This window comes from Bradysia coprophila, assembly GCF_014529535.1.
Source record: "Bradysia coprophila strain Holo2 chromosome X unlocalized genomic scaffold, BU_Bcop_v1 contig_130, whole genome shotgun sequence".
In the NCBI taxonomy this organism is placed as follows: domain Eukaryota; kingdom Metazoa; phylum Arthropoda; class Insecta; order Diptera; family Sciaridae; genus Bradysia; species Bradysia coprophila.
This window is the reverse complement of record NW_023503296.1, coordinates 2037833-2065152: the sequence shown is the minus strand read 5'-3', so window position 1 is coordinate 2065152 and position 27320 is coordinate 2037833. Positions and strand designations below refer to the sequence as shown.

General features: G+C 31.9%; 1 protein-coding gene across 1 annotated transcript in view; it reads left to right on the top strand.

Annotated features, from left to right (window-relative positions):
• LOC119067937 (serine/threonine-protein kinase TAO1) overlaps positions 1-27320 on the top strand; it is a 51594-nt gene that overhangs the window by 14385 nt on the left and 9889 nt on the right. Inside the window, exons 3-8 of the mRNA XM_037171252.1 lie at positions 11755-11876; positions 23905-24103; positions 24179-24264; positions 24335-24461; positions 24533-24658; positions 26839-27318. Of these exons, the coding sequence (XP_037027147.1) occupies positions 11755-11876; positions 23905-24103; positions 24179-24264; positions 24335-24461; positions 24533-24658; positions 26839-27318 (1140 nt within the window). The remainder of the gene's footprint in view (positions 1-11754; positions 11877-23904; positions 24104-24178; positions 24265-24334; positions 24462-24532; positions 24659-26838; positions 27319-27320) is intronic.

The window sequence follows — 27320 nt, the reverse complement described above, 5'->3', positions numbered from 1 at the left end:
TCAGATTGATTAACCACTTCAAAATGTTTATTTAACAAAGTTTCATCGAGCTCACTTTACGCAATATTCGTCTCGTATATGGTGCATCATGCATCATTCATATGCATAAGCTATATTATGCGTACATTTATGTTGGTAGTTTTCACATGATTTGTAAAAGCAATTATTTCATTATATCTTTAGCGTTTGGATTACAAGCAAGATGAATGGTTATTGTATAGCTAAACGCATAACAATCATAAAAAATGTTTTTTTGTTGTTGTAGTCAGTCAATTCACTTTCAGTTTATGAACGGAAAGTTCATTTATATTTATTTACCGAATAAAAGTGCGAATTTATCATATTTCTCGTGTCATTAGTTTTTCTATGCATACTGCACAAGATTTTAAACAGTTTAATCCTTTCAAGACTTGTGCGCTTAAAAGCGTTTCGTTGGTTCGGAAATTCATTTAAAATTTAATGTGGTTAAGTAACATCATTAAAATTTAAATAAAACATTGAATGCTAGGTGGGTAACAGCAAGAGTATTAACAAAATAAAAAAAGAAAAAAAACTTTCTTTTCGAACGAAATCTTTGTTTGTGGTCAATGCGTTTTTGGAATGTTGTTAAACCGAAAGAATTTACTGTTTACTTTGATTTTTATATAATCGATCGGATTTTTGATATTTTAACATTGTATTTATATACATACCAGACAAAGCCTTAATCGTAATCAAACGTAATGGTTTTATATATTTAAAAACGACGCGGTTTTCATTAAAATATACTTTTAAACTATTCTTTGTGGATGAAATATATCACCTCATCTTTTTTATTACGCTCACGCTCAGTCAAGTAACATGAAAGAACACTTATGATTACAATTTATCTTTCTCTTCTTGTGTTTTCTGAATGGAAAATAGAATATAATCATGAAGTGGAAGTAAGTGCAATCAAATCAGGTCATATAATTTGATTGTATGATGCTTTTCATTAAAATATTGTATGTGTAGAATATCGCCCAGAGCAACCAGTTGGTGTATTCAACAATTTTTTTTTCGTTCATCCTTTCAACTTGAGCAATAAATTTCTGAAAATATTTTATATGAAGCTCTTCGCTAGACCGTTGGTTTGTGCACAAGGTGTAACATCTCGGTCGTGCATCATCGAAAAAAAAGTGTCTGAATTGCAATAAAAGATAAAAAGACATTGATATCAGCACGTACAGTTTGGAGAGCATCGGCATGATTGAGTGCCTTGAAAATGGAAATCTTTCACTTATGGCATTTTTTTCATAACGTCTCGATGAAATCAAAAAATGACGCCTCTTCTGGCATTTACAATGATTGTAATAAAATGCTACATGCTTACATTGTCTATCCAGCCATTTCTTTTCTCACATAATTAAATCATCTGACTGAATCTTATCTAAAAAGTCATGTGAACTTTTTCGTTTATAGTACAGCATGAGATACTATATCATACCGCTTTTTACTTATAATTGCTTGACGAACCAAAAAAACACCAACCATTGAAATTTGTAATAAATTACACTACAACTTCATTTCATGTTTTGATTTTACAAATTTTTAGTTTTTATCGCCTCATTGAATATCATCTTTTTGTGTGCTTTTGATAAAGACAAAAAGTTTTTGAAAACGACAAGCTATTACAATTATCAAACGGCATGTGATAAAGATATCGTTTAACGATAATTGCTATCAAGTCTGCTGACTTTGAAATTTATATTATTTAAATTATTTTTAATTTTCATTTGTTTGAAGAAACGAACGGCGTCAGATCGGACTATTAGATTTATATTTGAAATACGTGCCCGTGGTGCTGATATCAAGTTCATTGAATAATAAAATCAATGTCGACATTGCATACCCAACTGTGTGTACATTGAATTGGATTTATCAGGTTTATTGACTTGGGGGGTTATGGGCTGGATAATAAGAATTGCAATATTTGTATCAGGGTAAAAGAAAATCGATTCATTAGCGGCTGTTCACCATGCACATAAGAGATGAAAGCTAGGAATTTCTAATTTGAGCACCATTAAAATGTAAAAGTTTTTTTTTTAAATGAAAGGGACATGATTTTCCATAAAAAATAACTTTTATCGTAATTACAAACGGTATAGTACATTAAAGTTGGGAGAGAACAGAAACCGAATGCTATTCATTCCACTAATGGACATTCATAATATGAATTGTTAAATGCAGACACGGGACATGTTGATGTCCCTTTGGTGAATTATAAGAAAAATGAAAATTCATTAATTTAATTCCGTTTCAAATAGGCTGGCGATGTCCATAAAGTTTCGATACTTTGAAACATCGTAAGCCTATTCGGAACGAAGCTACTTCAACGAATTTTCATTTTTCTTATAATTCGCTAAATTGACATGTTTGTGCTATAATATTCATATGTATTTGTATTTTTCGATTCTTATAGTTCTCCAACTGTGTACTAAAGAATTTAGTTTACGATTCCCCGGAAAGCTATTCCAAACTGGATGATAATAGACTTGTACACTTTTCGGTGTGGTAAATATTTATCAACTCTAAGCGTAAAATAGAAAATTACTTTTTACTGGGAAACAAGCCGTCATAAAACATCAATTGAAACGGAATTGTGTACGTTGACGATAGTGCATATCAGTTCTCTGATGATTGATGTTTTCATTTCAAAAAAAGAAAAGAAATTATTATGAAACTTCAACTTAAAGCCATTTGTTTTATTGACGTAACATTTTAACATTTTTATCACAAAGGAGGTACTCGTTGTTGTCTTTTCTTTTGTAAATTATTTTTTAAATAATTTCACATCATTGTCGTGTATACAACTGTTGATTACAAAAATATTGTATAGCCAATGGTGATACACAACGTGAGCCTTTGTATGCTTTCGTTTGCTATACAGATATTTTCGTATACGTTTAATAGAAACATTGATTTCGTTTATTGGAAGAGTAATCTTGGTTGTATAAATATTGAAATGATAAGGACAGCTTTAATGGTTACTCTTATTAGTTTATGCACACGAATTAGGCCTAAAAGTGCCGATAGATGAGATCATTAAATTTCTTTTTTATTTTCTTTTCTTTGAATTAAACCTTCGTTCGAACGCAATTTTTTTTTTTTCGTCTTATCATCAAATCCATTTTCAAAGCCTTAATTATGTTATGATTACCTATTTAGCGAAGACCTTACAGCGCATATTCGCATATTTAAATCGTGTTATTAATTTTATACGTTCATTGTTATAGCTAGTTACAAATGCGGTTTTCGTGTATCACTTAAAAGATTTGATTACAAGTTATCTGCAAAATAAAATATTGTGCCAGCATGAGCATACCTAAAGCCGGGTATCTTTCTCTCTCTCTATTTCTCTCTCATTCGATATCTATCTCTTTCTCTAATACTTATATTCATATTATCACGTAGTTAAATTAATGTCAAATTGTTTTAAATCGCGATACATTTTTTTTATTATACAATTTTGTCAAGGTCAATTTTTATTCGGAGAAACGTTAATTTTAATTTGTGAGTCAACCCAATTTTTTTTTTAAATATATTTAATCATTGTTAATTACTTCGCTCTGATTTTAATGGCACTTTTATTGGTTAATTAAAATTGACTCATTATTCGTATGTATGTAAATGTTTTGATAAATACGCAAATTGAAAAAGAAAAGATTTTTTTTGTTGATGTTTGCATTGTTGAAATTGAATATAAATCCTTAAATGGCTATTGTGTTTTGGTAATGAATTTTCGTTAAATACATACGACGTTTGAACATTGTATTTAACCTATGTAGAACATAGTACAGGACCCGTGCGAATTCCTTTACCTTAAGGGTTAGTTGACAGTTAGATGTCATCGAAGTTGTGCTTAGGTGTCGTATGAATCTGTTTAGAGCTGCAGTGTTGAAAGTACCGTCGGAAGCTACAGTTGCAATAACTGACAAAGACTATATTATATACAGCTACATGTAGCTTTATACCACTATATATTTGGGCGATATAAAACTTTAACACATTGAAATTAATTGCGGCTTGCCAACTTTCGGCACCCTGGACTTTACTTAAATAGTCGAGGAATGCCTCCTAATAAATTTCTAAAAATCCAAAACTGAATTCTCGGTTTTTAGAAATTTATTTGGAGGTATCCCACGACTATTTAAGTAAAGTCCAGGGTGCCGAAAGTTGACAAGCCGCAATTATTTTGAATGGGTTAAGTGGAGATTTTACAGCTGAACACTGTAGTATATAGTTCAACCTAGCTGAATAGAGCCCGAGATATATACTTGTTTGTAGCTTCTTCGAACTGTAAACAAACTGGAGCTGCGCGGTACACTTTATATGAAAATGTATTTTTGGAACTAAATGTATTGAATTGATATATGTACTTAAATAAGATGCCTGGACAAACCCAACCTAACACTCAACCAAATTATTATCTCTTCAATTGTCTGTTATTTGCAAGGACCATTTTTAGGAAAATATTTTTTCCTAAATTTAGGAAAATTTGAGATTATGGGAAAACAATTTCCCGAAAATTGTCCTTGGGTTGGGTATTTTTCTATAGAATCAAAATTAATAGTTGCAAAGTTCCGCAAAGATATGCGCAAAAAATTTGACCATCAACCCTCCACTTTTTTGACCAGAACAACCACAAAATGTTTTCCCTTACTCTAACTCGACGTGGAACAAACACAGAATTAAACCTATAAGACTCCTTGTACCTCGTATGGGTAAATAAAAAAAAAATCAAAATAACCATTTGAATCGTTCATAATAGCTCAACATAAAAATGTATTAAACAAATCATGTCAACTAGACAGACTCGCACATTACAACAAGGTCAGAAAAATATTCTATTTAAATGAAATGAATGCGTGAAATTAATTAAAATTTAGTTACAAAAGTGTGGGAAAAAGAATTTAATTAAACACAGACTACACTCAACACAATAAAATTGAACATTTATGTCGGTTAAACATCCTGTGTGTAATGTTACACTTTATGGGTTGATTCAAAATATTTATTGTGGTATTAATTGAAGGTATACTACATAATCTTATTCGGATGAAAACACATCACAGCACCATCTAATCTAACTACACATACACAGAATGATTTGGGATTGACTCAATAAAAATAAATTTTACAATCAGCGAATAAAATTTGTTGATTAATCACGCAACTTTTAAAGTGCACAGCAGATTTAATTTTCACTTTACTCTGGAAGTTTTCAGTTTGTTTTCGTTTCTGTATTTATTTTACTTTTCCAACTACGTCAGTAATTTAAAAAAAAAACCGTTCGCATGAAATGTATTGAATTATTGAAATTAATTAAAATTTTCGAATGGAATCATCAGTCCAAAAGCTAAAAACTTTTTAATAGTCCTTTGTCGTTGGTTCAGATAAATTGCGATATTTAGTTTTTAAGAAAAAAATGACGAAAGTTACGATCTCGCTTAGTATAGCAACAACACGTCTTATACAATGTAGGGAAAAAAGTCTGCAATTTAACAATAAATTTATGCATGCAACGATGTGGGATTAACAAAGAAAATATTATTCAAGACGGCAGCACAAAACTTCGTTTTATAAATGGTTTTTCGTTCGTCTGCGAGCACCTAAACATTTACCATTATCAATTATTTTTATGAGTCCTCATAAATCTTAAATCTAATATTGGTTATACATATACCGTCTTGCCTGTACATTGAATGGAACGGAACATGAAGCATAAAAACATATAGAGAGAGACTTACTACACACAAAAATATGAACTACCAATGAACCAAACAATGGGCACGTGTGTTTTTACACAACGAAACAAACATTATCGATCTCTGTTATTTTTGTATACACAGTGCTGCTTCCACAACACGCACCGTTCTCAGACAGTTCCGGATATTTCTTCATAAATAAACGTAATAATTTGACGTTACCACGATCTACCAAATTTAGACTATCAAAATGGGAAAATGCTCATGCTCATGCTCATCAACACTAAATTTTAATGTGATTAAAAAAAATGTTTCGCATTTCTTTACGAAAAAAGTTTTCGTTTTGTTGCTGTGATTCATAAGGCGAAATTTTTGTCTTAATTTAATTAAATTAGTCGATAATGCACGGTTATATGTGTAATAAGAATTTTACCGGTTGATAAAGTAATAAAGAATCTTTATGCGAAGCAACGAAATTAATCAACAGTTGTGCTGCTATACATACATATAGGTACAATATATATTCATCGCTATGGTGATGAAGCTGTTAAAGCGTTAAGAATCAAACTGATTTTCTAAATAAAATTTCTTTAACAGTAAACTCAAATGAATATAATTATTAACCTGCACCGTCATAAACGGTTCATGCAATTTTTCTTTTCGTACGTGAATCGGTGCGGTCGGCAATCCGACAGAGTGAGCTCAAATTTTAAAATGAGCTGGATGGTATTCCTAAAGTATCAACGAACGTGTTTTTCTTTTCTTTTTTGTTAAATGTCATGCAATGCCATACAATCCGTAGTAAATATCACTGCGTTGTTATGTAGTGCCACATAGTTTGGACGATATTTTCTTCAAAAAATTTTCTTTCGTAAAAACGAGTATAGATTTTCCACAATCTCGTGCGCTCAAAATCGTACAGCAAAGTCATTTAATTTAGCAGTGCCGCCACAGAATAAAAAAAGCGTTTAATTACCCACTGGCATTTCTAGAGTAAACATTTCAAAATAAGATATTATCTTCCAGCGCATAAAAAACAGTTATATAGGTTTCGATGCATGTGCTATGCACAGAAATTGCACACCGCGCACGGCTAGAAACATAAAACGAATTAAGAAAAAAAAGAGAAGAAAAAGAAAACGAAACATTATTCTTGTTTCTATTTTCAGATTCTTTGGACACAAATTCTTGATAACGTTTTATTATTGTAAGCCTTGGATACACGCTGTATAGGTTTTTTGTTGTGTACCCGCGTCTGTTTCAGTGTGAACACAAAGAGTGTTCACGTTTTTAATTTGAATTTTGTCAAATTAATAAAATTTTATTTCGGTGACAGCCTTAGCCTTAGCCTCCACCAAATAGAATGTGCGGACATTTATATGTTGGTGAAAGATTTATTTTTCTGATTCGTTTCGCAACTTCCCAGAGAAAATTAAATGATGAACAATTGACCTCCATTTGGCGTAACAAGCTTAAGCAAAAATGTAGAATGTTTTTCAAGGAATGAATTCGGCATTCCTCGATTCTAAGCAACTTTAAGTTTTACAGTTGCTTGTTTACAGCACATTATATTTACCCCGCTGTTACAGATTTACTTCAAATATTTTCATTGGCTACAAAATAAGCCAAAGGTCATTGCTTCTATTATCTGACAACAGGGTGACTCGCTGTTTCTAAGAGCCTTGCTTTCAAACTCCATTTTCTGTCAGCATTCTCCATTCACTCAGTGTTGGATTATGTTTTCATTGTTCAAGATTATTTCTTGAAATTAGAAATATTGAAGGAAAGGAGGACTATACTCAACTCAAATACACTCAAAAAGTTCGCATTACCTTCTCAATGCTTTGTGCATAAATGTCCATTCCAGAAAAGTAAATTCTATTTTGTCTTAGCAGTTCATAGTACTACGTATGATTGACAAATTCAACATAACATTGTACTGGCTCTCCAGTCTTTATACGTTCATTCTGTTAAGCTTTATTAATGATAAGAAATTCAATTTTATTTCATTCCGAATGTAGATTTAAAACATTTTATCCTTAATTAAAATGGTTTTCCTATATTTATATAGAAAAAGCCAATACCTATCGTGTATTTCCCACTCAAATGCGAGTGTGTCTGTGTGGGTTGGAACGTGTTAAGGGTTATTTTCCATTCAATCGAAATCGGAAATGATATTCGAATTAATGTTTGAAATTTTCCAGAAATAACTCGACCACACACTATCTTTCTCGGATGTGCGCATAGATCATTCGGTAAAATTAGAGCGAAATTGTAATTAGAACGGTAGATTCGAATTGTTGGCAATTAATAAATTAAAAAACAAAAATATTTTGCAATTCACCAAATTTATATAAATTCAAATTTTTAATTAAAAAAAATGTATCAAGAATCGGTAATGTATCGTTGCTCTGAATAATTAGATAATTTACTATTAAATATCCCAACAATTTACGCTTAATAATTTTTTGATTTGGGTTTTTTGACACCGTATCATATACACACCTTCTCTTTATGTTTTTTTTTGCGGAATGTTTCAGCAATCATTGTTATTGTGTTTTGCTTGGTATTTTGCACAAAACAATTTTGTTGGAATTACTGCCGTAATATGCGAACTCCCCGCAACAATATTTAATGTGCATTGAAAGGTGAAAGAAAAATATTTTTTTTAACGAACACACCGAGCGCAATTAATTTCTATTTTATAATTTCTTTTGTTGTATGAATTTTCTTTTGTTGAATTATTGCTTATTAAGTCTAAAAGAAAATGCTCATAGCATGGAAACATTTCATCTGATTTTATTTTGAAATGAAATGTCTGCAAATTTCTTTATTTATTAGTCACTAAAATGAAGGTAAAAGTGTTGCGTTTTGCAAGAAGTTTTTTTTTTTCAATTCGTTTAAAACTTGGATGCCGATGTTCTACAAATACTTCGTTCTGGGGAAGTCACCTTTTATCAGAGAGTCAAACATATTTTCATTCCCGTTCGGGCCACAGATACTTCTGACAAAAAAATAGATTCTATTTCGCTCATTTCGTAAGGTCAAGCTACCAATATCTTCAGGACCAAAAATATTTCGATATTTTCGTGTATCAACGTAGCTTTCCATATGAATGCACATTAAACAAATATTTCTTTTTCACACTTAAGCGAAATTATCGAAAGGTTTACCTTTAACAAATTACCATGAAAATCCGAACACAAAAAAATATATTACACAACACCTAACGCATTGAACCAATAAATAGGTGATAACGAATTAACGAATTTCCAAGGATTCCTATTCTGACTATATTAGCTGAGTATTAGTTCCAATAAATCCGTATACAATTATTATCGACTCAATGTAGGTATAATGACTTGGCAATATTTTTTTTTGTGTGTGCCTGAAATCACATAGTACGTCAACTTAAATCGGCACTAATTTGGGGCCCCCTATGTTGCGATAAACGAATTAATTAATTTGTGAAAATCATCTAGTCCGGAATATGTCGTTGAATCAAATCAAAATTATTAGTTGTGGATGCGTTTTGAATATATAAATATTGATTTTACTGATTGCTGGCTCTAAACCCAAAATGATGACACCATCGCCTCATATATACCCCGTCACTCATCATATAGTAGGTAGCTATTTTATGGTTAGCTTACAAAAAATTCTTCAATTTTAAACTGAATTTTCCGATCAAAAAAAGAAATAATAAAAATAGACTGTGAATGACGATGTTTTACCGTACAACGATCTCATAAACTTATGAGTCGGTTCTTTATATTCATTCGAAGAATGTGATAAATCCTTTGAATCCTGTAAATCGCTTTCACAAAGTGTATGGGTATAAAATGTAAAGATAATCCATGTTTTGAATATAGACTTAGTCATTTTACTTACATTGACTTTTTTTAAAGAACACGCATGAAAAAGAAAATCTGAACAAGAGCCGACTTTCGCTTAAACGGCCCTATGTCAATATTAATAACATTCAACGTCATAAAAAAAATTTTCCTCTTCATATGAACGCTGGATGCATCTAAAAATAGATATTTTCCGCAGATGTACGGAGTCATTCACACATCACCCAGATGTGTAATTTTATCAACATAAACATTTCGATACCAATTCCATTCACAAAAAAAACCTAAAATGTTTACTTATTGAATGGGGTGAAAAATTACGTCGCCGCTCCAGCGCAAGAATATATGTTACTCGATTTTGGGTTTCTTTAAAGATCTGAATGAAGAAAGAGAAAGAGATGAAAAATATATATCTATAATGTCACTAGCATCCATCCACTTTACCGAGTTATATGTAGATAATATATATATACATATATATATTGTAAGATGTAACCGATGATTTTGAAGTGAGCCTGTAATTGTGTATAATATTTATATTCTAGTTGGTATTAACGATCTAGTTCAGAGATTTATAGAGCATAAAATGGTCTGCACTTTAAATTATTAAATGAAAACATAATAAGCAAAATTAATGATGCCATTTACCTTTTCTTATACTTATATTATCGTTGCAAGACTTTAGTTAGCATAATGTGTATGATAATCTTGAATGAAAAACTTGATGACGAATATTTACAATTTTTTGTGTTTGTTTGTTTGTTTTGTGAGTGTTGTGTGTCTAATGTCTATCTAAAGGGAATAAAACAAATGGACACATAATAATAAGTAATGATGACTAATGGTTTGTTGTCATTTTTCAATCGTATACATTTTTGCTTTTGTTTTTCGTGAAAGGAAATGATTTTACTAAAATTATAACAAATCAAAACAATGGGCACATCACTCAAAAATGTATCGACTTCCTCTTTCTAGATATTAAATCGGAGATTTTATGTTAAGACTTTGATTTTTATATCCATTATCCAGACGGAATTAAATTTATTTTATTATTTATTTTCAAAGTAATATAAACATGGGCTGGGCTCTGGTTATATAGAATCGTTTAATATTGTAAGTAGATTCTATGCGAACCGTATACACCGAACACCATAACACAAACACGCATATTTTGAAGTGAATTTTATGAAGTGAATTTTACTTAGCAGTCATTTTAACGAATGAGCAATGGAAAATATTGTTTTTACAATTTTCGTGATTCCAATAACAAAATTTCAAGTTGAGACTACATAAATTGTCATCTTCCTAAATGGATAAACATTACATTCAATGACCAAAAAGACCATGTTGTTGTTTTGAATTTTAAATTTTGTTTGTTTGTTTGTTTCATTCTTCTTTGCGTTCTTGTGTGTGGTGACAGAAATTATTGGATTTTTAATAACTCTATATTTAACCATAGAGATATTTAATAAAAACTTTTGGTATTCGTGCGCAAAGACTGGGACGAGAAAAAAGAAGGTGAAGCAAAAAAAACGCTTTAGAAATTTAGTTTAATGATCGACATGTTAAAGATATGTTTTGTATCACGTATCGGTAATTTACCAATTTACGTCTTGGAATATCTCTGAAAACTTTCATTTTTCTGGCTAAAACTAAGATTCTGCGTTGATTTTTTTTTTCTTTTCTTTCTTCATTTTGGTGTACAGTTTTAATTTCTTTCTTCAATTTATTTATTGCTTTCGAATCAATTTTACAAAATAAACATCTCTCACACAAGATGAATGAAAGACCATTTCTTTTTTCACTTCGAATCCGAATTGAATACATTTCTCATTACCAAAATTAAACGAAATTGGTATTTTTGTAATGAAATTGACACATTGAACCAAAAATCTCTATTTATCTGCGCTTCATTGGCAATTTTACCAATTTTTTTTTTCAGCTTTTAATGGAAAAGTCTATTTTGTGTCTATATAATACGTGTATTTACACTGCACAAGTTTTATGTTTCTCATTTCATTTTGTTAAATATTTAATAAAACATAAAATACCCAAGCCAAGTTAATTTTAAATTAAAAACAAAATTAATTCGTAACATCTGGTGCAGATAAATTTCGAATTTTTTTCTGATTTATTTTCATTAATTTTTCTCGTTTCTTTTACAATTGTTTTAGGTCACCCATAGAACAACCGGTCAAGTGATGGTGCTGAAAATGAACCAGCTAAGGTCGAATCGACCGAATATGTTGCGTGAAGTACAACTCTTAAATAAATTGTCTCATCCGAACATATTAAGGTGAGCCAAAACAAAATTATTTTCGTTTTTTTTTATAATTCAATTTGTTTATTTATTTACGTGAAACATATTCAGCAACTTTTTTTCAACATTATGTGTAAGAAACCTATCATCGGCTTCAAATTGTATAGCTCACATCATGCATTATTCGTACTTGTTCTAATTCAATAAGTCAATATAATGCCTTACAAAAACTAATTTATCTCTTCTACTGAACAAAGCACACACATCACAAATACGTATATGCACGGCGGCGTATCGCGTATGTGTATACATAATGTGTGTGACACAAACCATTCAATGTATTAAAAAAAATCAAATAAGTCACAAAACCTACAAAAAAAAAGAATTTAACGGATAACCTTGACGTAATTTGTTAAATGACTTGATAATCAATTACAATTTTACGTATTTATTTACTAACAATATTATAAACATAATACCCATTACCCAGTACACACATTTTTACCTACTATGCTATGTATGCGAAAAATGGTTTGAAATTAAGTTCCATCGCATCATCATTATAATGATCATCATCATCAACATCATCATATTGTTCATTGAAAAGGGTAATTGCTTATTTATTTTCCGATAATTATGTGAAGAAAATCGATTACTTAGCTTAATTATATAACGGCGGATATATCTTGCTTTTTTCCTACTCAGAGTTCTGCTAATTTATGCAGTTATGATTAATAATAATTAAATGAAATTATTTAATCAATTTCACTTTACATACTGCTGGCTGGCATGGAGGACCTTCCGTTTTTTTTTAATTATTATTATGTAGATCAGTTCCGTCTGTGACGCTTTCGTATGCAACTTTTTTTTACCTATTAGATTATCCAATCACGTGTTATAGTGTGATGATAAGATAGTGACGTACAAAGAAATTACGAACTGTCGAATGAGAGTTCTGTTGACTACAGAACAGATCGAAGATAGTGCTTTGCAGTCAATATAACTTGTTGTACATTCTGAAGCCAAATAATACCAAATTTAGATAATCCTAATCAGATCTGCCCGAATAACGCAAGAATAGTCAATTTTAGCATCCACTATGTTTCTACGTTTCTTTTGCTTTGAGGCAACTCATGTCAAGCAAAAGTGCTTCGAGTGACATCTGTCAAATAGAGTACTTTCTAGAGTAAATTTTTTCCACATTTTTTACAATGCGAAAATTGGTATGATACACTGTCCAGTTTCAGTACTCTATTGAGAGTACCACTAATGCTTGAAGTGCGTTGTTTGAGTTCAAAATTGTCTCATATACGGTCTTAAAGTGATAAAGTGATTGTAACTTTCTGCAAAGTCCTTGACACTGTTTCACCCAAGTGTTTTAAATGAAATCTTTCACTTCATTTGTTAATTATAGCAATCACTTCGGTACAAATGACCAGAGGTCGAGGTTATTTTGTTATTTCGATAGCAGAAGTTGTTCCGCTTCTTTTAGACGTTAATTTTCTGACTGATCAATATTTTGCAATTTTTGCGATCCACGTCTGATAAGTCGGATTTGTTTAATTCCGCGTCATTGTTTTTCCAACGAACAATACCTATTTGTTCGAAAATCAATTGTGAAATTAGGCGCCAGAAATAAAAATTTAACTCAGGTTTTCTTAACTGGAACTAAAATATTCTTAGTTTCCCATGTCTGAATATCTTTAATGCTAAATTAGAACGTCAATATCAGACACTGAGTGTATATCGAGCGACTAACTGTATTCTATCGAAAAGTCTTCGAACCTTTTTTATCTTTAATGAGATTAATTTTCTTAATTCCGAAAAGCTTAATTAAATGGTTACAATGTTTGGCATTCATGGAATGTAACAATTAAACGATGATAAACGAAAATGAGTAAATCCCAAAATATTTTCTTCAAGGTCGAATAGAACGTTCGACGTACGTATTTATTTCTTATCGATAAGACCGTTTAAAATAAAGCAACACTTCTTTAACGGTTGTAAACATAATATTCGATTTCCAAGCTTAGATAAAACAAAAAACCGAATCGAATATTAAACAGAATTTCAATTTTAATTACAGCAAAACATAAGAATGTTTTGCGTTAAATATTTTTTTACATTTTTTTTGGATTATCAGGTCAATAAACATAAAGACAAATAGGATTTCTTATTGTGTTTTTTATCGGTAACCTAATCGATTACCGAGAAATTAAAAAAGAAAATCACAGACAACACTTTTATAACAAGTGTTAATATCCGCTGATTTATGTCGTCACATCTTAAAGATTTAAAAAAAGTTAAGACTCGTTAATATTCAAAGAAGACATTTCTGACAGCTTGCAACGTTTTTTTTGCTCCATAAAACGTGAACCTGGCTATTAAACCCTTTATAGATTTAACTCGATAAAATATATTCAGAGTTCCCACGTCTTAGGAAGGCTCCTAAAATTAGGAATTTTAGGAAATTTTAAAGGCAATTTTAGGAGTATTTTAGGAGATTTGGAAGGTAATTTTAGGAGAATTTTAGGAGGAATTTTTTAAAATGTGGGAAAGGTTGTATAAGTAATTTCCGGAGGAATTTTTGCTCTGTTTCTCATACACTTCGTAAAATACTAAAAATGTTTAAGAAAATTGACAAAAAGTTTTTTTTTTTTGTCAAAACATATTTTTCCTTATGTAGTTTAATAATTGAAACTTTTATGATTTCCTCTTTTCTGACGCCAGTCTCGACTAGCCAGCAACTGATCCATTATCAGGTTTTTCTTGTCGACTGCGCCTTTCGAATTAGCAAGATTCACCATAATTTTGTTTCCATCATTTATCAGCTCTTGTGCACTAAAAAGTTTTTTTCTACTGGATCTGGAGAGATTTCTCGATATCGGAAAGTTTTTCTGAATTCGATTTTTTTTTTGTGAAGATGCTTTATTGAGATTATCTTCCGCCTCTTTATTCTTAAGAAGTAGTACCTTCTCGACTTTTTGTTGTTCGAGAAAAGTAAAGTACATTGGAGCACATCTGGAAAATACGTCGATTCATTAGGAAGTCAGTGACGTTTATATTATTCAATGTGTCCTTAAACGTTCGAAGTGACACGATAGTCGCATCTTCTAACAAACTGCAATCCTCGATAATGTATTTATTTTCGCTAAATCCACGTTCAGGATCGCTATTTGCATAACTCAAAGAAAGGAGTGTTTTCGCAAGTTGAGTCAGGTTCATACAGAAGTTCAAATTCATTGCCGCATAATTTTGCTGTTTTTACCGTTTTTAGTTTTTCAGTATTATTAAAAAAATTCTTCGAGAGTGTGAGCTCATTTTAGGAATTTTAGGAGTTTTAGAAGATTTTAGGAGGATTTGGTCCATTTTATGAATTTTATGAATTTTAGGAGGAGTGGGAACTCTGTATATTTTAATATCGCTGTTCTGGTCTCTGAGGAACGCTTACGTCGAAGAAAAAAAAAAACCGTATAACACGTCTGCAGAATTGTTTTTAATTTTGTTCAAAGGACGTGAATCAATCGTTACTGCTTACTTAGAAACTCTTTCAGAGGAAGGTCAATTAATTTCTGTACGGAACGTGAAGTTCATCAATCAAAAGCAGTATAAGGGAATGGTATATCTCTATACTCCACCTACCGTCTTGGGTTGAGATGGCCATTTTATAAATTATTTTTGTGTTCACTCGTAATCTTAAACTAAAAATAAAACTCGAAAATTTGAAATTCGAAATGTCACGTCTTTGGTGTTTTTTCTTGTTTCATTGAAAAACGAGAGCATAACAGACTACGGACACAATGCCATTTTAAATTGAACTAAAAAGCTTCGCCTAATTCAATCAATAACGTAATTTGTGCATAGTCTTTTAATGCTTTTAAATAGTAACCGGTACATTCAGCACACTCGTACATTAACAATAATTGAATTGCAATTCACAATTTATTGGAATTATAAACAATAACAATATTTATCTTAAAATGTTCTCTCGTGTATGCATGTAGTTCGATAGTTTCGATATAATTTGTTGATTCTCCTTTATTCACATTATTGGTGGCTAAGCTCTACTTTATATGCAGTCGAGAGAAGTATAGAGAACAGATAAAAAGAAAAGAAAACTACAACAAGATCATGCCCCTAGTTTCCGGCGTCTGTTACAGTTTAAAAATGGTTGAATATTTTAAATATTATCAATAATAATAGTTTTCGAGTGGGTTTTTGGCACACCTTCGTAGCCAAAGTCATGCTATTTCTGTTGTTATGAATATTTTCTATATAAATAGCGACTCTTTGCGAACACAATTTAATTGACCTACGTCAACTTTTCTTTGGAATATTTATGTGCTGATGAAGAATTTTCTAACATTTATTTGTTGTCTGCGACTGTTGAAACGTATGATTTGTACATTATATATATAAACTTGTCCGCGACTGTTTTCATTACACATATGATCGATTACATATTGTCGTTTTGTAACGTCACAGTTATAATAAATTGATTGTGTTAAATCGACGGCTCATTATCTACAACTATTTCTTTTTATATAAAGGCACACAGCAATTATACTTGTTGTAGTTTTACGATGAATGGGCAAATAGTAAAACTTGTTATTTACATCATCTTCTCAGTATAATATCTTCTTTCATATCTAGAGAGTTGTCGAACAACGCTCTTTCTTCCATAAATTTTCAGGTGAACATCGTTCAATGTTTTAGCGAGTATGACTTGCCGCAGGGCCTATTTGAAACGGATTCAATTCCGAAAATTTACTTGCCTATCTCATTGGCATTCTACAAAGAAATATAGTGTTTCTGAATAATCTTTAGCGATTCATTGCCGTTGAAATAGGCCCTGCCTACAATACGAGGCAAATAGATTTGAAAGCATTCCTTTGTCGGTCAATCATTATATGTGTAGCTAAGATCGTTCTCTTGTCAGTCTAGACAATAACCAAAGCATAATAGTTTCCACGTCATGTTGATATGGTGATCATCAATAACAATCTGCAAGTAGTTCTTTTATTTAATTGGTTTGAAAACTTATTTCAGAGCGCGAGCATACGTTCATTAGAAATGTACAGCAATTTCAAATGCCATAGATTTTTTATTCCGATTACCTGCTAAGCTGATGAGGCAAGTGCGATAAGTGTAATACATTTGTATGAACTTGAGACAGAGAGACAACGTTACGCTACAACATTAATGTACCACCAGATATAAGGCAGGTTGTCTTGCTGCGTGTAGTATCCTTTGCCACATATATTTCCTTCCTCACATTTCAACGCTGTTCCTCATTATATTAACGGCCAAGACCTACAGGCACAATAAGACGGTACGGATTGAGAGTACATTGACCTTTTCCCGGACGCCATCTGACAAACTGACCTTAATTCTTCGGTGATATTTTGTTTCTGCTACGCCAGTTTCATTATTCATTTGTTCACATTATCTTGATTCAAGTGAAGCTCGGTTACGCATCGAAAAAAGTATATATCTGACTGCTAATCAATTTTTATTAAAGTAAATTATTTAAAAAAAAAAATTGTATCCATCATCGGATGAGCCCTTGACACAGCAGCAGCCGCAACAGTAAAAGTGTATCATGCATTATATTATATTCGTTATATATATTATTACACTGCACAGACATCTATAAAACATACGAAAATGCAACTTCCTCTACGATATCCACTAGACAGCATCAATTTAAATATAAAGAGCTCAATCTAATTTCGTTTCACATTGTATGCATACAATACACACATACACAATATCAATATAAATATATGCCGAAATTGTTACGCATAACTATATCATTTTCAATAAAAACATCAAATCATTAGGCACATTCTTTGAATATCATGAAACTATTTAAAATTAAATAAGAGAATAAAAATTTGAAAAGAAAAATATTTTTAAACAATTTTACGGTTCACGGTTACTATTATAAACATAAATATAGTACAACTTATGGTCGTCATTATTTTGTTATGAGACAATCGTTCATTATCATTCATACATCATTTCTATAATATATAATGCAGCACTGAAATATTTGTGTAGTCCTGGGTGACCGACGAACGAATGCGGTTGTATGTGATTTGTTTCTTTTTTATGTTTTTGTTATTTTTGAGAAATTATCTGCACATTCTGCTGACATTTACAGACCATTTTGCATGCATGTATTAATATTGTCCGAGTTTCTTGAGAGTGCATCAATCACTTGAGCTTTTCAGACATTTATACGAACATTAAACATTACGATCAAGTGAGTAACTTGCAAAAACAACTGAGATAAAGTGTTTTTAATTCAAATGAATACAGTCGGCGAACAGTAAATTCCACCACATTTCTGATTTATCAGTTGTGGTGGCGTGAATTACAATGGTGAACCATTTATTTTGTTCAACAAATGATGTACCAGATTCATATTTTGTGCACTTTTGTTGGATCATTAGCTGAACGAAATATTTTTCACATAGAAACCACTTCAACTCTCAAATCTGAAAATATGACAGAATTACCTTTTTTGCGAGTGGTGTAGACCTACTTCATTCCCCCGGACTATTTTCGAGTAATTGTAGAAGAGGTTACATTCAACAACAACAACAAATTATGAGGAGTGTCCCAATTGAATGTAAAAAATTATAGTTTTTTCTATGGAATGTAGCGAGTATAAAAGCTTTTAAGCATATGACTTTGTTAATTTATTTTATTTGACTGCGATCGTGAATGTCTTCAAGTACAACAATTCATATTTTATAATTGTTTTACCTCTGAAATTGAATGCTGGAAGGACGGGACAATATTTTCGAAGCTCAAAGGTTATGCAAATAAATTTTTTTTTTTTTTATTAGTTCGTTGCATTAAAAAATGATTTTTTAAACTTGAGACTGAATTTAAATGCGATCTGAATGAAGTGTATTGTTTTGTTTACATTTTCTTCGCCATATATTATATCGACGCTTGCAGAATTTTAAATTCGAGTATGCGCGCGCTTACTCATGTACAATTCAATTCAATGCGTTAAATTTAGACTTCCTGATTTTAAGGAAATAAAAACCTTGTCTCGTTAAAACTGATTTCGTACAGCTAAACAAGCAAAGCATGATACAAATTGTAAAACTAAACTAGTCGCTTCACCATAATTAGTTTTGATATTTTCACTTTATTGCTCTTACAGTCGAAATGGTATTCATTTATGCGAACGTACAGAGAAAAAAAAAGCATAGAAAAAAGTGTACGGAGAGTTTGTATTATACACCAGTAAAACAACAAAACTTACGATCAAATAAATTTACAGTTTATCAAATATATACAAGACTCAACAACAAACTATATCTCGTTCATATTTATATTTTATGAATTGCGTTCAGCGAAATGCATATTGTTCGATCGGACGAAAATAATAATAAAAAAAATATTTATTATGTTTTAATGTTATACTGTACGGTATATTGTACATACATGCGTACAATCTTTTTAGAAAATGAAAAGTGAAATCATAAGAATGTATGGCTGTGAGCAGCACACGATAAACATTTTTCAGCTGTACGTTTTTCTGTGATATGTGTACCAAAGAAATTTTTTAATGAAATTAATTATGTGGCAATGATAGATAATTGAATTGACTCCGAAAACAACGTTTCGTGTATAATTATGCAGCGCACGAGTTGTAGGTGTTTTTCGAGAGAAAAAAATTTAAAACTTTGTTTTTGTTTATTAATGTGGAAATTATTTTCATTCATCCTACGCGCTGAAATATCAAGAATTTTGTCAAGTAATTAACTGCAATTGGGAACGGTAATTACTAAAATTGCTAAGAGGGAGGTTTGAACGTTAGGATGTTCAGAGGCGGAATTTCCACTTTAGCACCTATATGTGTTCTCACAACATAATTGCGTAAATCAAGGCTTCGTCTTATCATCGCGCCTGAATACAAATTATGGCTATGACAGATATATGTTTTGATTCATTTAGACGTCTTGCATGGATCCGAATGATCAATACATCTTCCATCCTTTTAACCACTTCGGATTCCGAAGTTCGGAACATCGTAAACAGCGTCCCCATATTAAGGGACTGTTCACAAATGACGTCAAGCTACTAGGGGGAGAAGGTTTTCAAGAAAACGTGGCGATTCTAACGAATTTGAGTCAATTTTGACTCTTTTTGCCTGACGAGAGGGTGTCGAAAATTCTGTAAAATAGCGTGACATTAATTATGTACTATTCCTAAAGTGACCTCAGAATGCAATTTTTATACTTCGGGTACTTATGCGAGTAGGAATGTAGTGTTTATTAATATACATGCTGCATGTTACTCTCATACATCATACATAACCGAGGTGTCTCCAAAAAGAGCAGTTCGAGGTCACTGTACACTGTGGTACATGTCCGGTGTTAACACTTGATTTTTGGTGTAGGTTGAGGATCACTTACACAAAATTAGTATGGGAAAATTGTAGCAATATATTCTTTTAGACCATTTAAAGCCGTGAATGTTAGATCTTGTTTTTTTCTCTCGAACGTGTACCTTTCAGAAAAACATAATGTACGTACAGCAAGGGTTCCGGTGTAGGTTGTATATGTCTTTCAAAACTTTCAAAATTTATTACTTAATTTATGTCTTTAGTTTCTCGAAAGAGTATCAAATATCTCGGTGTACAATATATTACACAGCATGGTCTGTTTTTTTGCTCTATGTGATTGTGTTTGTACCTCATCAACGCCTCCACGAAGAACACCTCTTGTTAATATTCTATCATAATTACCGCTCGAACGATTCACTATGTCCATTGGAGATATTTGAATAGCAAAATGCGGGCACCATGTCTAACGTTTGAAATATTGAATATCAACTTCTCAATTTGCAGTTCTTGTATGCAATACATTAGCTTTTGGAAAGAGCACCGATTTGGAAATGGATAGAGCTTTTCATAATTTTTTTTTTTATTAAAACTTACTTTCAATAAAAATTTACATGCACAATTTACGCTTTAACGACAGACAATCACGTCTTTCGAGCCATAAATTGAATGTTGATGCAGTGCGGATCAAGATTACATATAATTAAATATTGAAATGTTCAACACAATAAAAAGTAAAAACAAAATCTGTTCCTTTCTACCATAAAATTGGCCATAAATGTTTTTCCGCTAATTTCAAAAATAAAATTCAATCACTTAGCGCCGTCGTCACCAGCAACGGATTTTATTTCCCAAAGCTTTTCGATAAACAGTTTCAATTCGTACGAACATTTCCGTTAAACATGATCATTAAAAACAAACATCTTATACACACAATCTCCACACCAACACACCACCATACAATAATAACAATCCAAACACTATTTTCCTCAGACAATATTGCACACAAAACCTGCACAAATGCAAAATGTGTCGTTCACTTATCATCTTGGCGAATTATTTATTAATAAGCAATTATTAATCGATTAGCATTTTATGTAATTTCCTGCAAAAATCCAGGTCTATCGCATTGGTGATGAATAATTAACTAATAGTATAAAACCGCATACGTATGCATATAGGTAATAATTTACGGTTGTGCAGAATGTAACACTATTTTGTGTATAATATAATAATCACACTTGCACCGCACAAGTGTTTGTATGGGATAATGTGCAATCAATTTTCCTATATTTGTTTACAAACAATTTCACTAAACAGTGTGTTTAAATGAAACTTAATAAAATGCATAAAGCAATAGTAGGTATATTAGCCGAATGGGACATGTTGTATACATATAATATGATGGTGAACAAGTTGATGCGAAGATGTAAGTTTGCTATTGATAATATTGCAGTGTTTTTTTTTGCTTTTCTTCTTCTTCTTCTCTATACTATGCTAAAATGTGGTTATAACCGGTGAAAATGAAAGTATAATTTTATTTGACGAGTTCTTGACCTCTAATGAATAATTTCAATTTTTAGATTAGTCGGAATGTTTTCTATGATATTATTGTCAGGCCACGTGAGTTATTTCCGCGCTAAAATAGCATTGTTATTGTATGTATAGAGTTGTTAGCATTGGTCGCGTATGACAGACCCATTTCTTTGTAATAATTGGTTATAGTTAAGCAGGTAATGATGTCTGGTAATCTTGATGTGGATTTTTTGTTTCGATTTAAAAACATGACTAAAAACAGATTTCTTCTTCTTCGTCGTCGTCGTCGTCGTTTTTTTTTTTATCACTACACAGCGTCTTGTTATTATTTTGATGTATTTATTATGACCATCTCTTTTCATAACTCTTTTTTTTTCCTGTAGTTAGCTGCTGGCATTTATATTATGTATCCCACACACGAACAGCGTTGAAAAAGAGCCTCGCACGAAATATACATTCTTTGACTTTTCATTCATTTATGTTTTTAAAATAAAATTCTTATTTATTGTTAAGTAAAGCGCTATAATACGATTACAGGGTTCGATATGAGTATTTTTTATCTATTTAAGCGAAATCTTTCTAATAAAAAAAAAATAATTCTAAAACTCAAAAGAGCTTCACAATTTATGATCGGTTTATTGGTGGTGGTTCAGTGTCTGACTTTAAAAATGTGAAATATGTTTTGATATAACTTTTGTTATTGCTTTTGTTTGTAATATAATATACGATTAAGGAATTTATAAGAATTTGTTAGTAATCAGTTTAGTGCTGGCATACCGACTTTACCATTTTTTTACACCATGAATGCGGAGAATTTATTTCCATTTTATAATCCCAACTGGAACTAACTATTTTATATCATTTAACTATTATTTTCACCAAAACATTTCGGGGATGAGCTGCTATTATATTATATCAATAACCAAACACCATCAACAGTCGCATTTACGGATGATGGATGTTTTAAAAATTAATTTGATTTTCCGAACAAAACTATATGTAATACCGTTCGTGTAATCAGGCTATTATTCATGATTCATTCAATTAAACTCTTCAAACTTGGGCGATAAGTGCTACACACCCTTAACAGAATTCATTCTAATTTCAACGTAACAAATCAGACGACTTTGAATATGTATCTGAGAATATAACTGGGAGTATAACGAGACAATTTCATATTTTCAAGTTACACAAGCGAGCCAGACTTAATTAAAATTGTGCGATGGAAACGCAATCAATAAGTTCTTGTAGAAATGGACGTGTGTTATAACCGGTATATATGCCACTAGTCCGAATCTCCCCCATTCAAAATTGACTTATCAGTTTCATAAGAGAAGTTTCATAATTCAGTGATCGATTCCCTAGAGTCAATTTCTTTCAGAAACTCTTGACAGTTTGGTATGACATCGGTTTTTATGTGTTCATTTATTCTTCCCTACTATTTTTCTGTACTTTTTAATAGCATTGAGTCACCGTTCGACCGAAGTAATGTATAGGGGAATTCTAGGCGGATATCTTTCATGGACACATTTAGCGAATTCGTTTCAATGCAGTGGGTGTATAAGAGGCAGTGAAAAGTACAATTACAACACCACAAAACCTTTTTTCTTCGAAAGAATCTTTGAATTGCCGTGAACTTTTATGACACATTATAACATGAACAATGATGCAAATTTTGTTAAGCCATCCATTTTCTTCTCGATTTTATTGCCTTTATCAACGCACTCTTAAATTGCCAATTTCGATGCATTGTGCAACGTAATGACTAATGACACAGTGAAAACAAAACCTTAGGCGAATTTTTAGTTCCTTTCATACTTTATCGGGAGTCTTGATAGCGGTCATTACGCTAAAGTTCAAGGCTGTTCTCTTATCCGTAATAAAATTCGCGGTAATTATACACATCACTGGAATTAAGTGTAAGAAACATGACTGGTAGTATTGGGATTTGGGATTTAGATTCATTCAAGAACTGTTGAAGGAAATGTTATGGTAGATATTCTGTTGGTTGCGTTAAATGATGCTAATTAGTAAAAATGGATAGCTAATGACTATTCATAACTGAACGGTTTTAAATGACTGCCTTCTCTAAATGCCTAGCTCTGCTGATGTGACATATTTCGATAAAAATTTACATAACGTTACATTTTTTACTTTCAGATTTATGGGTGTTTGTGTACAAGAAGGACAATTGCACGCGCTAACAGAGTACATCAATGGTGGATCATTAGAGCAACTACTAGCAAACACTGCAGAGACCCTGAATGCAGCAATGAAAATAAGACTGGCACTTGGAATTTCCAGAGGGATGACATATCTACACGGAGCTGGCCTATTTCATCGGGATTTAACAAGCAAAGTAATTGAAACTTTTCCATTGAATACATACATTTTCAGATATCTAATTCAATGTTTGTCCTCGGTTGATCATCAGAATGTACTTATACGAAAATTGGCGGAAGGAGTAATGGATGCAGTTGTTGGAGACTTTGGTCTTGCTGCGAAGATTCCTAAGAAAAGGTTCGATTCGGAATAAATTTCCGATTTTAATTGCAATTGTGCCTACAATCCGCATTCAATTTTCTTTTAGCAAAACTCGTCTGGATACAGTAGGATCACCGTACTGGATGAGTCCGGAATGTTTGAAGGGTCAATGGTATGATGAAACCAGTGACGTTTTTTCATTTGGAATCATTTTGTGTGAAATCATAGCAAGGGTAAATTTTCAGCGAAATACCACACCCTCCGTTCACCGTCTCATCATGAAATCGTTTGTTTTGCATTTTAGATTGAAGCCGATCCAGATATACTACCAAGAACTGATTCGTTTGGCCTAGATTATTTGTCATTTGTTGACCTATGTCCGAATGACACACCTCCTGTTTTCTTAAGACTGGCATTTTACTGTTGTACCGTAAGTGAATTTAAATTCTGTTTTTTTTTTGTCTGCATCAAAGGCGTTTTTCTATGCAAAGCTTAACGTTGCCAAAAGTTCAAACTTTTTTTTTAGCAGACATTTAACACAAAACTGAAATTAATTGTCTAAATGGTTAATTTCGGATTTTAATGAGCTATTTTTCGTATGCATCCTTTATTATATTTATTGTGTCAAGTCGGTAGCAATTCGATTCTCGTTAAATGAATGACTTGAACACTGTAAAAGTTTTCGTCGGTTTTATGTCATCAGTTAAGAACTTTTATGTCTGCAATGATTTGGCATAAATGTTGTCGCCGAACGATTTTATATCCAGCATTTATAATGACGCAATTGTTTGTCTAGTCAATTCAAGCTTTGCAGTGAGTTTTGATGTCTTATAAAAACCGAGTACACTTAATGTGAAAGGCCAAAACGTTTTAAACATTTCAGGCAACCGAAAGCTTCATTTTTTCATTAAATTTTTGCTAATTAAAAGGAGGAAGAAAAAAGTACTTTTTTTATATAAAAGTCGACATCCACAACACCTCAACTAATCAAATAACAGAAAATAGAAACGAGGAAAAAAAATATGTACGAAACGAAACACATAAATTGCGAATAACAATAAAAATTTACGCTTTCAAATGTACGGGAATAATTTACAAAAAATTTTCGATTGCACTTTCATCTGGTGATGTGTGAGAATCATGATATTTTAACAACACAAATAACTTTTTTTATGATTATTTATCGATGTGTTATTTTCATAATTTAACAATTAATAGTGGAAAAATGTGTTTTTAAGTTGTTCGTTCGTACGTTCGTTTTTTTTTCCTTCATGCTTTCAATTAATTTATTTTCATCGAATAAAACCGCGGATTACGATACAACAGTTTATTATTTGATGGCGAGACTGATTTTTTATTGCTCATTGTTCATGCGCTTTTTTCATATAGATATATTTACTTTACTTCAATGTTATCGTTGACTGGTACTGCAAGTCTGGCCAACTCTGTATTTTTTATGGGACTCACACACCGTACAAAAAGTTACTGTCGTAAAAATCCTTTTAAAAATATGAAACGATTACGAATTGGAAATTGCTGTGCAATGCATCTGTATTGCACCTACAAAATCTACAATGTTGATTTTTATCGCCGTACGGTAAAATGAACGTCACTCTTTTATGTAATTGCTGACAAAACGCAGCCACATTTAATAGTGAGAGAATAGGGAAGGAATAGGGAGTGTGGCTCGTGGGTGTTATTTAGTTAATGAGTTGTTGCAACACGTTTAGCAAATCTTTTTAGGTTCAAGTGGCGGCACAGCCAGTGGTGTTCGCACTCGAGCTTTTTTTTGCAGAATCTAATCTAATTCTAATCTGCACTCTGGTGATCCTCGGGTGTCTTCCAGGGTGTCAGTTCGACAAATATCGCTTAGTTATACATGTGTGTACTGTACTGACTCGAAAGGAGGATTCAAATCTCCAATTTGATCTGTTAGGTCTAATTCTTAGCCTATCTCAAAGGTAACTCCTTCCCTATCTTCTGTGAAAGCTTAATAAATTCATTTTAGTTCAAAATATAAACTCACAGGCTGCGACAACAAGCGAATGTCATTTGATTCCACAAGCGCTTAAAACGAGATCGTTCTCTTAGTGACATTGAATTCAGCTCCAAACACAAACCCGTTAAAACGACCAATTGAAACCAAATGTTTTAAAATGATATTCCCAGCGATGACACATCATTGTACAAAGAAATGGAATTTAATTGAATTTGAACAATGAAAGTTCAACGATCAATGTTCATTTCGGTTGTACAAGGGGCCAATGATGCTGCAGCGTATAAACTCGTGTTAGAATTTATTTTACTTTCTTTCCGCAGCTGTGTGTCACACATCACATAATTGAAATATTTTCGTGAAGCTGATCGTTTGCGTAACCGATAAAAGTGCCAAATATTCTCTCGTTGTATTAACAAGAGGCAATTGGGTTTGGGGTATTTGAATTTTGCTTTTTTTTTTGTTTTTTGTTCCTTTTTTTACGCATCTCATTGGATTATCTTGAAACTATTTCCGACTCCGTCTATCTAGCCCATTCAAATAATGGTCTCAAATAATACATTTCACCTTACCATTAACAATTGTCACTAATTGATTGTCTTTTCTAATTTTAGTATGATCCAAAGAGTCGTCCTACATTCAACGATATAATAAAGAAACTAACCTTGCTGTCGGATAAATTGTGCGATGGAACCATCCAGCAAAATCCTCATCTACTAACACAAACCAGCTTCACGGATTACAAATCCCATCATAATGGCACCACACATAACAATAACAACAACAACAACAATAATAGTAGTAGCAACCAAAATTCGTTCTTCCATAACAACTTAAATTCGCCAAAACGGAATTCAGTCGATGCCAACATATTTGCTCCAACCGAGTCCAGTGAAGAAGATGATGAATGCATAAAGTTTAGAAATCGCAAAGAGAAATTAAATAGTTCGCTGCAACATCGGCGTTCAATGTCTGAAAATGTGATACTATTTCCACCACACACGACGCCTAGCGACAAAGCGCGATGTCACATGCTTAATCGGCAAGGTAGTAAATTGATAGTCGAAGAAGATGTCCATCCAAATGATTCCCCTCT